Genomic DNA, 13,488 nt, shown 5'->3' with positions numbered 1-13,488 from the left:
CCCCTGGGTAGAGTGCTGTCAACTCTTGGGCTTAAAGGATTCTCTTGCATCAGCCTCCCAAGTAGCTGGGACTACTGCCATAACACCCGGCTGTTTTTTGTTGTTGTTGTTGTTGCAGTTGTCATTGTTATTTTAGCTGGCCCGGGCCAGGTTCAAACCCACAGCCTCAGTGTATGTGGCTGGTGCCCCACTGAGCTACAGGTGCTGCCCACTATGCAGCCTTTGAGTGAAGGTCAGAGTGATGCTGTGCTGACATCTGGCATCTTGTGGGAGCTAGCGCCCAGGGGAACAAGCAGAAACCACTTTGTGAAACCAGAAGTTCATACTGGCTACTAATCTTGGAATTTTTCCCCATTTCAGCCACGGATGACATCGTGAAAGTCGAGGTCTGGGACGTGGTTGACAAAGGTGAGGCACGTCTCCTGCCATGGGCATCTTCCTCTTAGTGCCTCACTGTGCACGGTGAGAGCCCTGCCTCCTGACACCACCCGTCACATGTGTGGCCAGGTGGCTGTGGCCCTGACGTGGCTGCTAAGCAGGCCTGGTCAGATGTGGCTCCTGTTCTGCTGGACGCACATTCAGTGTGTGCCCTGCAGATGCATCACAGCTAATCTAGGGCTGGAGATTGAGTTTGCTGCCAACTGCTTTCATTTAGCTCTGGATCCTGCTTGGTGCTGCCTGGACCTACAGTGGACAGGGCAGGCAAATGCAGTGGGCTGTCAGATGCTGTGCGCTCTGCTGCCTGAGCACCTGTTCCCTCACTGGCCTGCAGAGCATGCATCCACCAGGGCAGACACAGAACAGGGGTGTCTTAGGAGCCCCTCCTGCAGAGCTATGGCATAGGACCAGGTGCCAGGCAGCTGCTGTGCCCATAGCTGAGGGCTTAGCTCCTTTACTTTAGAAGCTGCTGTCTTTCTGGTGGATGTGTCCCTCTGGCTGTTGGCTTCCTGAGCTTGGTCCTTCTCAGGGATCTCAGGCCACACAAAGACTCCTACTCAAACTCGTGGGGGTCATGGGAGGGCAGCAGCCTTCATAAGAGTCTCACATCGTAGGCCTCTGGTCTCATTCCTGTCTTTTCTTTGATCAGGTCCCAGGTTCCTCTCTGTGGTCCTCTGAGTGCGAGCACACGTTCCTCCCCAGTGCCAGCCATCGGGGTGGGGGGGTGCCCATGCGTGTGCATATATGTGGCTGCATGCTTGTATAATGTGCACACGTGTGTGATGAGTGAGATCTGAGCTCTTGTACTGGCCTCAGGCTTGCAGGTGTGGCTATGGCAGGGTGTCTACATGAGCTGCAAGGTGGTGCTTCTCGTCCCTTGGCCTAATGTTTGGGGGTGCATTTGGGTTGTGGGGGGATGATCTGGCTGGCAAAAGGTGGGGAACTGGTGCAGTCAGTGGTTCCCTCAGCCCCTTCGCTGACATAGTGTTCCCACATGCCTCCTCTGCACAGCTTGTGTGTCCACAGCCACCAGGTAGTCCAGGCTGAGTGGCCCTTGGCCCTCTCCATGTCCTGGGCCACCTCAGAATGCGGGGCTCTGTGCTCCTGCAGGAATTTCCTGAGCCCTTGGCTTGCTTTATCCCTAAATCTGCACTGGGTTGAGTGGGGTGCAGGTTTCCTGTGGACAGGATTGCCAGAGCGGGACGAGTAGCGTGGCTAAATGCCATGGAACTGGGATGTAACGTGGTCTCAGCCTCTCAGGACAGGCTCCTGCTTGCAGCAGGCTGTGCCCTCAGCAGCATGAAGGGCCTTCGGGTACGGAGGCGAGGGAAGCATGGAGCAGTTTCTCCACAACTTCTGTTAAGCCTATGCCTCCCACACCCTCCCTGTCCAGTGAGAGACCAGGTAGGGCTCCTAGGGGGTGGGGACAGGGTGTGTCCCTTACACCCACCTGGTAGCACCCACTGCAGAGCCTCCCTGGCCCAAAATCAGGCCAGGCCTGGGAGCGAGTGGGCCCCAGCTCCACTCAAGTGCCTAGCATCCTCATGGTCTGGTGTTGCCCTGCTCAAGGTCATTTTGCATGGGAAAGAAAGGCCTCTTCTGTCTCTCACCCTCGCTCACTGTTTTCACAGTGCCCTAAGCACCATCCAGTAGCAGAGGGTGATGGAGTGTGAGTGTCTGTGGCCTTGTGGACAGCAGGGAAATTCTCAAGAGTGACAGGGCAAGGCCATCAGGTCAGCTGTCCTGTGGGGGTGGTGAAGGCAGAGTCAATCTGTGTGTCAAGGAGCTTCTGGCAGGGAGGGAGGTAGAAGGCCTTGGGAGCTTCTGGCCGGGAGGGAGGCTGAGAGACCTTTGGAGTTTCTGGAAGGGAAGGAGGCTTAGAGGCCTTGGGAGCTTCTGGCAGGGAGGCAGGCTGGGAGACCTTGGGAGCTTCTGGCAGAGAGAGAGGCTTAGAGGCCTTGGGAGCTTCTGGCAGGGAGGGAGGTAGGAGGCCTTTGGAGTTTCTGGAAGGGAAGGAGGCTTAGAGGCCTTGGGAGCTTCTGGAAGGGAGGGTAGCTTGGCAGCCTTGGGAGTTAATGGCCCCCTGGCTCTCGGTCCTTCAGCCAGGCCCAGGCTTCTTGCCAGCCTCACGCCCTTCCTGGGGAGCTGGTCCTGTGGTCTGGACCGAGGCAGCTCACTGGGAAGGCCACATGCGCTAGAGGCATCCTTCCTGGCTCGGGCTGCACAGCAGTGTCCAGGGGGCTGTGTGGCCCATCTGCCAGGGTCTGTGTGGGTCAGCCAGGCTGAGATTGTCCACTGCAGTTTTCAAGGGAGTGACTGCCTAACACCATGGGTCACAGGCTCAGCCGCCCTTCGGAATCGCAGGAATTTCCTAAACCCTTGGTTTTGCTTTAACCGTAGGCCTGCAGTATGTAAAAAAAAAAAATCTATAGAAAGAGGTAGAAGGTAGAGTTTTAAGTGATTCTCTTTGTTCTTGGGGTTCTGTTTGCCCTGGTCCCTTACTCAGACTGGGGGTTGTTTCTGGGTGCCCAGATGGCACCAGTCATCTCTCAGTGGAGCGTACTGGAGATGGGGGGGGTGGTTGACAGTCCTGGACCTCTGTGTTACTCAGGCCCCCAGAGCCTGTGTCAGTCCAAGAGACTGGGCTGGGGCATCTCCCAGGGCAGGTCCTGTATAGCCATGGGCATCGCCTCCAATGTTAGCTATTCCATGCATGGGTATCTTAGGAGCTGTCTTGAGGCTCTGTGGCCATGGACGGCCCTGCCCTGGACTCCAGGGGGTGCTGGCAGGGCCACCCTGAGACCTTCCAACAGCCCGCTGACCCTGTTGGTTGGGTCCCCTCACACCTTCCAGTGCAGACTCTGCCAGCAGCTCCCCTGTACACCATCTGGCTATCAGGCCACTGGCCTCTGCCTCCCTCCCTAAGCTTTGTAGGTCAGCCAGGGCTGCCTAGGAGGCTTCCCTTGGGCCCTGGCTTAGCTGGTGGATGCACTCCAGGGTTGGCCTGCTGAGCAAGAACAGAGGGTATGGCACCTGCTTAAGTGGGGGGCAAGGTGGGCCCAGCAATTCCAGCCTACAATTTCTGTTTGTCTTTTAACAAGGAAAATGTAAAAAGCGAGGGGATGGCTTGAAGATGGAGAACGACCCCCAGGAGGTGAGCCACACTCTGTCTGTGTTTGGCAGGGACACAGGTAGCCCAGGGTCAGAGGTGGGGCAGTTGTCCTAACTTCTTAGAGGACCCACTTGTTACCCACAGTTGCATTTTGGGGTGGCCAGCCCATCCAAGCTACTTCCCACAAGTTAATGAGACTGCCTTTGCTCTCGCAGATAACACCTTGAGTTTGGATGGCCTGAGAGGTATTTAAGTGACCTGGCCAAATGTCATGTCCCTGTCACAGTGGCCACAACCATTAAAGCACAGGACACACTTGGAGCTGTTGGCCCGTGGTTGTGAGTGTTCCTCCCTGCTCAGAACTACCCCGAGGCCAAAGCTGCTATTGCCCCTGTGGTCAGGAAAAGATCACTTGTTCGGAGTGTCAATGTTCTGTGTGCAGGGCACCACTTCCTGGTCCTTCAGGGCAGGGGGTTAAGTGGCCCCCATCCAGCCCCCTTGTCAAGTATGGTCTGCTGGCTTGTCCCACAGCACTGCAGCCACCTGGTTCCTGGCTCTAGGATGTTCTGGGAGGCACATCTAGTCCAGGATGGCTGACTGTCAACTCTCACTTCCCTGTCTGAGTGGTGAGCTGGCAGGTCCAGGAGCCTAGGAACAGTGGTGCTGGTGGTTAAGAGTCCCCAGGGCAGGTGTCTTGTCCAGGGTGGCCAATAGCAGGGTTGCTATTTCTTGTCAGACCCTGAGGCCAGCTTCCAACCCCCATGCTCCACAGTTGTGGTTTTATCCAGCACCATCTTCTCTTTAGTATTTTTTTCCCAAATCAAAGCAGTTCTGTCATCTTTTCACTATTTTTTTTTTTTTTTGAGACAGAGTCTCACAATAGAGGACTGTGGCATCACACCTCACAGCAACCTCAAACTCTTGGGCTTAAGCGGTCTCTTGCCTCAGCCTTCCAAGTACCTGGGAGTACAGGTGCCCACCACAGCACCTGTCTATTTTTGTTGCAGTTGTCATTGTTTAGCTGGCCCAGGTTAGGTTCAAATCCACCAGCCTCGGTGTATGTGGCTGGCGCTGTAACCACTGTGCTACAGGCACTGAGCCTCTGTCATCTTTTCAGATTAGAAAAGTCACGTTGGGCTGTTTCTCAGTGATTGTGGTCCACATTGGTAGAACCGGCCCAGAAGCCTCACAACCATTCCCCCTTGTCCCCAGGTGGAGTCTGAGATGGCCCTGGATGCTGAGTTCCTGGACGTGTACAAGAACTGCAATGGGGTGGTCATGATGTTCGACATCACCAAGCAGTGGTAAGGCCCGGGGCAGGCTGGCAAGGCCACCCAAGACTGTTGGCCCCACATGACCTCTCAGCCACCCGCTTTTTCCGGCAGATAACAGGTCAGCATCGCTCCGCAGGTGCCAAGTGCCTCTTATAGGACCAGCTGAGGGCAGTAGAGCCACATAGAGCACCTAGCCTGGCTGTCTGTAGTGTTTGGTCCTGGGGCAGGGACGTGACCACGTCTGTGGGCCAAGGGCATGGTGGGCAGATAGTCTCAGGCCAGGTGCAAAGGGTAGTTTTGGGGCATTCCTGAAAACACCACCTAAGATTTGGCAGTCCTATGGCCACTTGTGCTGTGGGCTTCCCAAGATCCCTATCTTTGAGGACTCACCAGGAAGATCCTTAGCTAAGGCTCATTGCTGTCAAGCAAGGAGAGCAGAACAGCAAGGGGGAAGTGTACCAGACAACGTCTGATGACTGCAGGCATGAGCTCCCAGTCCTCTGTGTGGAGTTGTGGGCAACAGTCAGCAGAACCAGCTAGAGCCTCAGCACCAGCAGCCGACACACCTGGGCTCTTTGCTCCCGGGAGAAGGAGGTCCCCATGAAGACCAGCAGTGCAGCACCAGGGCCTGGGCACAGCAGGGCAGCACCGTCCCTGACACTCAGGCATGGCTCACAGCACTGGGACCATGTCATCAGGTTGCACAGCAGGCCTTGTTCATCTCAGGGCACACCACACCACCATCAGGCCTGCAGCCTGCCCTGGTTCCATGTACTAGCCTGGGAAGAGCTCTCACATCAACCACTCAGGCCTCAGGGACATAGGCCTGCAGCTCCTCACTGGCCACAGCCAGCCAGCACCACCTCTGCCAGCCTTTGCTCTACCTACCTTGGCAGCGTGTAGCACCACTCATGCTGACAACTAACACACTTGGCAGTCTCTGGGGAGCTGTGTGTCTAGACAGATAGCCAGAGCAGGTCGCCTCCCCAGATGTGAGCTCCAGCTCAGCAGAGCACACAGGAGCTACCCCCATTGAGCAATAGGGATAGAACCAGGAGGTGAGCATTTTCTCCCATACAGGCAGCAGCAGGCAGCCAGTAGGAAGTGGCTTTCCCCGTGTATAGTCAAGTCTGGAAGCTGAGTGGCCGTGTCATCTCCACCAAAATGTCCTGTGCAGGCTTTGCCACACTGCTGTGTGTCACATCCCTCAGCCCCCAAGGGAGCAGAGCACTGGGGATTCGGCCATGAGGGCAACTGGGACGGTTTCCTGCCACCTAGGCTGACACCTGAAGAATGGATAGGAAGTACAGGCAGACATGAGCCAGCCTGGGGAAGAATTGCAGACACGTATCCAACAGCCATGAGACCCCAGTGGCAGGGAGCACCAGACATGGTCAGATGGCTACACCCTGACATGGTGCAGCTGCTCCCTGGGCCTGAAGCAACAGGATACAATGACTGGGATGGAGCGCTTGGTGCCACATGGGCTGGACACTCCAGCCAGCACTCGGGGCCAGCCCAGGCCAGGAGAAGCAGTAGATGCTAGAGGACAGATGCCACCTGCACTGGGCCTGGAAGCAGCCACAGCCTGGTCTTCACAAGAACTGTGTGCAAAATAAAGTTGACTTATGGACACAGTACAGGCATTTTTCATTTGTTTATATTGCTTTTTCTCATTTGGGAGGTTTTATTACACTTTATCATTGGTTATTCCTTCATAAACCACTTGGAGAACAGTTTGGGGAGGCCAGGAGGTGTCCCTGAACCTTCCTGGAGGTGACAGCTAAAGAACAAAACCCTAGAGCCAATTCAGCTGTCAGCCATATATGGGGAGAATTGGCCAAGCTGCAGCTATGGGGACCAGCACAGGGCCCAGGACGCAAAATATAGACGGGCAGGGCAGCTATAGAAACATGCCTGGAACAGAAGGAAGCAGGAAGGCAAGGGATCAGCACTTACTGGTCTTGTCTTCTCTCAGCTCTGTACATATGTGACACATGCTCTCAGCAAGCAGGCAGCCACAGTTCTCGGCCAGGCACACACCAGCTTTGCTGGGGAGGACTGGTGTCACTGGGCTGAAGCTGAGACTGGTTTTCATCCCACTCTCCAAAGGACGTTCAACTACATCCTCCGGGAGCTGCCAAAAGTGCCGACCCACGTGCCAGTGTGCGTACTGGGGAATTACCGGGACATGGGCGAGCACCGGGTCATCCTGCCAGACGATGTGCGAGACTTCATTGACAACCTGGACAGGTGGGTGCCAGCAGCCATGCTGCCCACGGTGCACTTGGACAGGGCCAGGGAGGGATGCTGAGGCAGCCAAAGCTCTCACTCCCTCTGAAGCCAGTTATGGCCTTGAGCTGGGGTGGGGCTGCCTGTGCATTAGGCTGAGGGGGCTCACAGGGGCTTATGACATGCTGGGGCAACACAGGAGAGCTGTGCTGGAACTGCAGGGCCATTAGGCTTCGTGCAGCTGCTCAGACCAGTGGAGGACGCCTCTAGTCACTAAATAGGGCTCAGGAGGGTCCTACAGCTCAGGAGCCTCCTGGAATTGGGAGGCCAGTGTGGATGGGCAGCCTCAGGCCCAGGTTGTGTCCTTGGCACAGGAGGGACTAAGCCATACCACCACACAACTCACCAAGCGTTTGCTGCTTTTCTGAAAACAGACCTCCAGGTTCCTCCTATTTCCGCTACGCTGAGTCTTCCATGAAGAACAGCTTTGGCCTAAAGTACCTTCACAAGTTCTTCAACATTCCCTTTCTACAGCTCCAAGTAAGTCCTCACCGTGCAGAACAGAGTGGGCAGTGCTCATTTCTTGCCTATTTCTCCAGGTACCTCTTGCATGGGGATGCAAGAGGCACCCGCCTCTCAGCTTTCCTGAGAAAGCTGTGTGGGTTGGCAGAGGCTAGACTCCAGCCAAAGCAGAGCTCTCCTGCCTCAGTTGCCTCCTTCTTTGCTGGGCAGCAGGACAGTTGGAATGAGATTCCTTCTCTACTCATGGGCCTTGAGGTCCAGGCAGCTGTAGGCCCTTTGCCCCTACTGCACCCACAGTCCTGACAACTGCATGTCACTACCGCATGCAGCCCTGTGGGGACCCTGAGAAAGCACATGTCCTTGAGGGCCCCTGCTCAGGACAGACTGCTCCCCCTTCTCCCCTTCCTCCCTCCCCCGCAGAGGGAAACACTGTTGCGGCAGCTGGAGACCAACCAGCTGGACATGGACGCCACACTGGAGGAGCTGTCGGTACAGCAGGAGACTGAGGACCAGAACTACAGCATGTATGTGGCCTCACAGGTGCTGCCTGCTGCACCCCAGCCCATATCCTAGTATCAGCAGATGGCCTCAATGCGTGTTGGGGAGCAGTTAGCAGGTGCCCTGCACCTTACAGCACAAATGTGGCCCACACCTTTTCTTCTTCTTAGGTTCTGGGGTTTTATTACATATGTGCAATAGTAAAACATTTAGAGTAATAATTGCTATTTAGAGCAAATAGGTTGACGTTTTAATTGGAGCTAGGTTTACCTTGGGGACAGGATCACACCTGCTTTGGTAGTTCCTGGGGACAGTGGAAACAGACACTCTCTGAGGGTAAGGCCTCAGGCCCAGGTGTGCCCAGGTCTTTAACTGGCCTGGCAGGGCTCCCCAGCACTGCACCATTGGCCAGCCAGCATGTAGCTGGGCTATGGTTTGTGTGGAACTACGTCTCAGCTTTCCTTGTGTGGAACAGGCCACACTTGCTGGTCCACAGTATGTGGTACCTGGCACTATTGACACAGTGGCCAGCCTGGCTGGCCCTGATGTATTCTGGCTGTGGTCACCTTACCAAGGTGTCCATTTTAGAGAGTGACACCTGTGTGGGGCAGGGTTTTGGAGGCCTTCTGCACTAGACAGACTTTGTACTAAAGAGGTACATGGACAGCACAGTGGGGCCCCTGTCCTAAGCAGGGCCTGTTCCTAGCATCTTCCTGAGTTGTTGGGGCAGCATGGAGCTTGTAGGCTGTGGCTGGTGGCCCCATTCTCTGCCCTCAGCTCTGGGCAGCCTTCACTCTCATCTGCCCTCCTGGTCTGTTAGAGTGGCACCTACTCTCCAAGGGGAGTTGCAATACTGAGCTGCTCAGAGTGAACCTAACTTTGGGGATTTGGGGGGAAGAGTCGGAAAGGCTGTGCACCACAAGCTAGGGCGATGTTCCAGTGGCCAGGTTGATGCTCCTAACGCCCCCCAGCAGGCCTGTCCCCCAGAAGGCTTTTGCTTGTGGGCACAGGAATGACAGCCAGCAAGACAGCTGGGTGCTAGGAGAGCAGCCCCAAAGGGAGCTGGTACTCAGGTACTTCTCTGGGGAACTCGTCCTGGTGTTTCCTGCTGTGATGCACCAGCATCCTGGGACAGGCCAGGAACAGAGCCCACCTCTCAGGCCAGCAGTGCCGGCATCTGGCATGTGTCTACCAAGCCCCAGCCTCTCTTTTTCCTAGAAACCTTGCAGAGGCAGCAGAGAGGTTCGCCTGTTACCACATGGCAGCATTCTGCTTGGAGTCTCTGACAGCTGTGCCTCAGAACAAGGAGACCTAAGAGTAACTCTTAAGGGGAGCCAGACACCCAGCTGGTCACCTGTCTCCATCACACTTGCTATCTCTTGCCCTTAGGACCATTCATTTAGGATTGGGAACTAGGGGGAGTTTCCCACCAATCAACAAGTGTGCTAAGAAAGGCCGCGGAAGAGGCAGGGGAGGCCTGCTTCTCATTCTCTGCCTTCACCCTCCAGCTTCCTTGAGATGATGGAGGCTCGCAGCCGTGGCCATGCATCTCCACTGGCAGCCAATGGGCAGAGCCCATCCTCAGGCTCCCAGTCTCCAGTTGTGCCTCTGAGTGCTATGTCCACAGGAAGCTCCAGCCCCAGCACACCCCAGCCTGCCCCACAGCTGCCCCCCTACGTCTTGTCAGCCTGCCCCCCGCCACCAACCCCTGTGGCCCCCTTGGAGGCCAGTGCCCAGCCCCCACGGCGGAGCATCATCTCACGGCTGTTTGGGGCCTCGCCGGCCACCCCTACAGCCCCTTCCCCTCCAGGTAGGCCCTGACACCTTCATGGTGGGTTTCTGCAAGGCTCCCTTTCATGGCTTCACACTGGGTCCTGTGCCCCCAGACTGGGGTGTACTCCTTGAGTCTCTGGGAAGCACCCTCTTCCTCCTCCTGGGTGAGGCATATGCCACCCTGGGGTCCTAGTCCTGAATGCACAGCCCTAGGGTAGCCCTGGTTGGGGGGGGGGGGATACCTGAGGGGTCAGGTACAGCACCTGCTATTCACAGAGCCAGAGCCAGCCCCTATGGCAGAGACTCCTGTGGAGGTCCAGAACGTGGAGGACTTTGTTCCTGATGACCGCCTCGACCGCAGCTTCCTGGAGGACACCGCCCCCTCCGAGGATGAGAAGAGAGCTGGAGCCAAGGCCCTGCGGCAGGACAGTGACAGGTCTAGGCCCAGGCCCTGCAAATGTCCTGGGAGTGGCCTTGGGCCAACTCCACGTGGGGGGCATTGGGAAGGCCGTGTGGGCCACCAGGCAGTGTAGAATGCCAGGCCACAAGGTGCAGCCTCCAGTGGACTGGGCCAGGCTACAGACAGAAAGCCCTGCACTCAGGCCTAGGTGTACCCACCCCTTTAGGCAGCCCTGGCACCTGCCTCAGCCTGTCCTGAGCTGCACAAAGGGTAGGATACAGCCCAGGTGGCCCTCTTCTAGCCACAGGACACCATGGACTTTCCAGCCTCATGTCTCCTGCCCTCCCTTGCCCCTCTCTGCTCAGAACACCAAGAGGGCCTGAGAAGTAGGGCTCCCTACCAGAACATGGCCCCCAAGCTGAGCAACCCCAAGGCTAGAGCATACTGGTGTCCGGCATTGAAGTAGAGGGGTCCAGTCTCCCGGACCCACCTGGTGACCTCTGACAGCCTTGCCCCTCCTTTGCAGCGATGGGGAGGCTGTGGCAGGGAACCCTATGGTAGCAGGCTTCCAGGACGATGTTGACTTTGAAGACCAGCTACATGGCAGACCCCTGGTGGCCTCAGGCCCTGTCCCCAGTAAAAACATCACTCTCTCAAGCGAGGAGGAAGCAGAAGCTGCAGACCTCCCAGGAGCAGCTACCCTGGTCCCCCAGCAGTGCTCAGAGCCAGAGATAAAATGGTATGGGCGGGGTACCCATGGGTACAGCCAGGAGATAGCTTCAGGCAGCTGACCATTTTGCTTGTTCCTGAAGGTTGTCCACAAAGACCTCGAGGCCACAGAGTGGGGCAGCTCCCACAAAGGCTGAGGTACCCCCCTGGCCAGGAGGTCCTTCTGTGCACATGGGTCCTCAGAAGGACAGCAGCACCAGGCCCCCTGCTGAGGGTTCCTCTCATGGGGCAGAGGAAGGCAAGGCCGAGAAGGCATCCTCCTCAGAGAGTGACCCTGAGGGGCCCATTGCCGCACAGATGTTGTCCTTTGTCCTGGATGACCCCGACTTTGAAAGTGAAGAGTCAGACACACAGCGGAAGGGGGTGAGCATGCCACTGACCAGGAGGGTGTGGGGTTTCCAGGTGGGTTCTGAAAAGAGGCCAGGGGACAGCCCTGAGCAGGGCTGGGAGCTGAGCAGGAAGCTCACACACAGAGGCCTCACTGGACACTGACTCTGGGTTGGGTTTAGGGGGTTTAGGGGGTCCCACAGCCTCAGGGCCCTGTGGGGGTGGGAGGATTTGTGGCCTAACCAGCCACTCCCTCTCCAGGAAGAGTTCCCTGTGCGAGATGACCTCTCTGACGCTACTGAGGAGGACATGGGCCCTGCTCAGCCACCCCTGCCTCCTAAACCCCTCGTCCCTGCTGTCAGGCTGAAGAACAAGGATGATCTCTTCGGGCTAGGGCTGGAAGAGGCCATCACCAAGGACAGCAGTGATGAGGGTGGGTGGGCACCAAAGGCACACTTGGCCTTCTGGAGCCCAGATAAAACCTCAGCCCATGGTCCTTGACCAGGGACCTCCCTTTAAAAAAGAAAAGCCCAGTCTGGAGGCCTTTTCCCATCTATTGACCATGGGCACCTTCAGAGTCCAATGGACTACACCATGCTTCCAGAATGTGCTCCAGACCCAAGTGGCCCACAGCCCTGTCCAGCCAACAAGTTCTTCCTGGAAAGCCAGGGCTAAATCATCTCTGGGTTTCTGGAGCAGTCCTATCACCCCTCTGGGCCTAGGAATTTGAGCTATTGATCCATCCCAAACAAGAGGGGTGATGTCTTGATGTGACTTGATGTCCACATCAGAGGTGTTCATTGGCCTGGGCAGTGCTATTGTGGCAGCTGGGAGCATATTCACTATATCTTGTGACTCCGTAGCCCTAGCCAGCCTGGCTCCATCAGAGACCTGTCTACATACCTTCTCAGTGGAAAGGTTTATTGGGGGGAAGTGGCCAGGGCCAGCTAAGCCCTATGCTGGCTCTCACCTAGGTTAGGGGACAGTGGCCTGGAGATAGGATCCCTGCCCTGAGATGGGGTGACATGCTGGCTGGCCCCACACCGTGCCCTCCCCTCGCACACTAGTGGGCAGGCTGTTGGTGGCACTGGCAGAGCACTGAGTCATGTTGTCACCCATGCAGGCAAGGAAGGCAGGCCCTCCTCCAAGGAGAAGAGGAAGAAAAAGAAGAAAAGCAAGGAGGTATGTGTCCCTCAGGCTAGTGGGCCTGGACGGGGTAGGGCCTGGGAGAGGGATCTGGTCTCCAGGTTAGGCCCCTCTTGTGCCCCAGGAGGAAGAAAAGGCTGCAAAGAAGAAGAGCAAACACAAGAAGAGCAAGGACAAGGACAAAGAGGAGTGCAAGGAGGAGAGGAGGCGGAGGCGGAAGCCCCCACATGGCAGGGAGAAGAAGGCTGAGGATGAGCTGGAGGCCTTTCTGGGTGGCCACCACCCTGGGAGTGGGGACTATGAGGCACTCTAGGACTTTGGCCCACGTACCCTATGCTTGCTGCCAGCCAGGAGAGGCCTGTGCCAGGCCTTTGTGGTCAGCAGCCCCTGTGCCAGGCACAAGCCTACCCTGCAGGGAGGGAGGGGACAGCTGGGCTCAGCCAGTTTCAGTGAATGACTGGCCCTCTCAGAGCAGAGCCACAGCCAGTCCCTAGTGTTTCTCAGGGAATTGACTGAGGCAGAGGAGGGACCCATCAGGGTCTGTTTACAGAGGCAGGGCATCAGGCTGCTCAGCTCCTTGGGCGTCCACCACCCAGAGCCCACTCCTGGCTTGCCCTCCTGAGCTCACCCCAGGCCTCAGCATGCCAACACCCGCTTCCAACCACCAGGCTAGGGCTGTGGACAGCCCCACATGCCCCCAGGGCCCAGCCCTGAGCACAGGTGCACAGCCTCAAGGGAGGGTGTGACAGGTTGGTTAAGGGAGGCAAGCAGCACCAGAGGCCTCTCCTGGGAAGGGGCCTCCAGGGTCAGTTCCCACTGCGCCCCACCCTTGGGTGAGCCCACAGGCAGGATTGGGGCTCCACAGACACTCCACCCAGACCATAAAGCTCTCCTGTCTCACTGTTGTGTGTGTGTGTTTGTGTGTTCCTCCCCCTGCGCCTGCTCCCACAGCCACCTGAAGGCACCAGCCACTGTCCCCTTTTGCCCAGGTTGCCTGAGTGTCTTCCCTTCAGGCCAGAGCCCTTATTCCCCAAGGG

At 57.0% G+C, this 13,488-nt stretch overlaps 1 protein-coding gene across 2 annotated transcripts in view; it reads left to right on the top strand.

Annotated features, from left to right (window-relative positions):
• The window catches only part of RABL6 (RAB, member RAS oncogene family like 6), a 32,486-nt gene extending 19,133 nt beyond the window's left edge, over positions 1-13,353 (top strand). The window contains exons 3-15 of one of the 2 annotated variants that reach the window (XM_012808305.2): positions 361-408; positions 3,540-3,592; positions 4,763-4,854; positions 6,937-7,077; positions 7,491-7,596; positions 7,999-8,102; positions 9,585-9,886; positions 10,126-10,285; positions 10,776-10,988; positions 11,062-11,341; positions 11,567-11,738; positions 12,429-12,487; positions 12,576-13,353. In XM_012808305.2, coding sequence (XP_012663759.1) covers positions 361-408; positions 3,540-3,592; positions 4,763-4,854; positions 6,937-7,077; positions 7,491-7,596; positions 7,999-8,102; positions 9,585-9,886; positions 10,126-10,285; positions 10,776-10,988; positions 11,062-11,341; positions 11,567-11,738; positions 12,429-12,487; positions 12,576-12,764 — 1,919 coding nt within the window. In that variant the 3' untranslated portion in view covers positions 12,765-13,353. Of the gene's footprint in view, positions 1-360; positions 409-3,539; positions 3,593-4,762; positions 4,855-6,936; positions 7,078-7,490; positions 7,597-7,998; positions 8,103-9,584; positions 9,887-10,125; positions 10,286-10,775; positions 10,989-11,061; positions 11,342-11,566; positions 11,739-12,428 lie in introns of both variants that reach the window. The other variant, XM_012808304.2, reaches the window with a different exon arrangement.
• The last annotated feature ends 135 nt before the right edge of the window (positions 13,354-13,488 follow it).

This window comes from Otolemur garnettii, unplaced genomic scaffold (genome assembly GCF_000181295.1).
Source record: "Otolemur garnettii isolate 467f Iridium unplaced genomic scaffold, OtoGar3 scaffold00087, whole genome shotgun sequence".
NCBI lineage: Eukaryota > Metazoa > Chordata > Mammalia > Primates > Galagidae > Otolemur > Otolemur garnettii.
The sequence above is the reverse complement of the archived record's forward strand: the minus strand, read 5'-3'. Positions and strand labels throughout refer to the sequence as shown.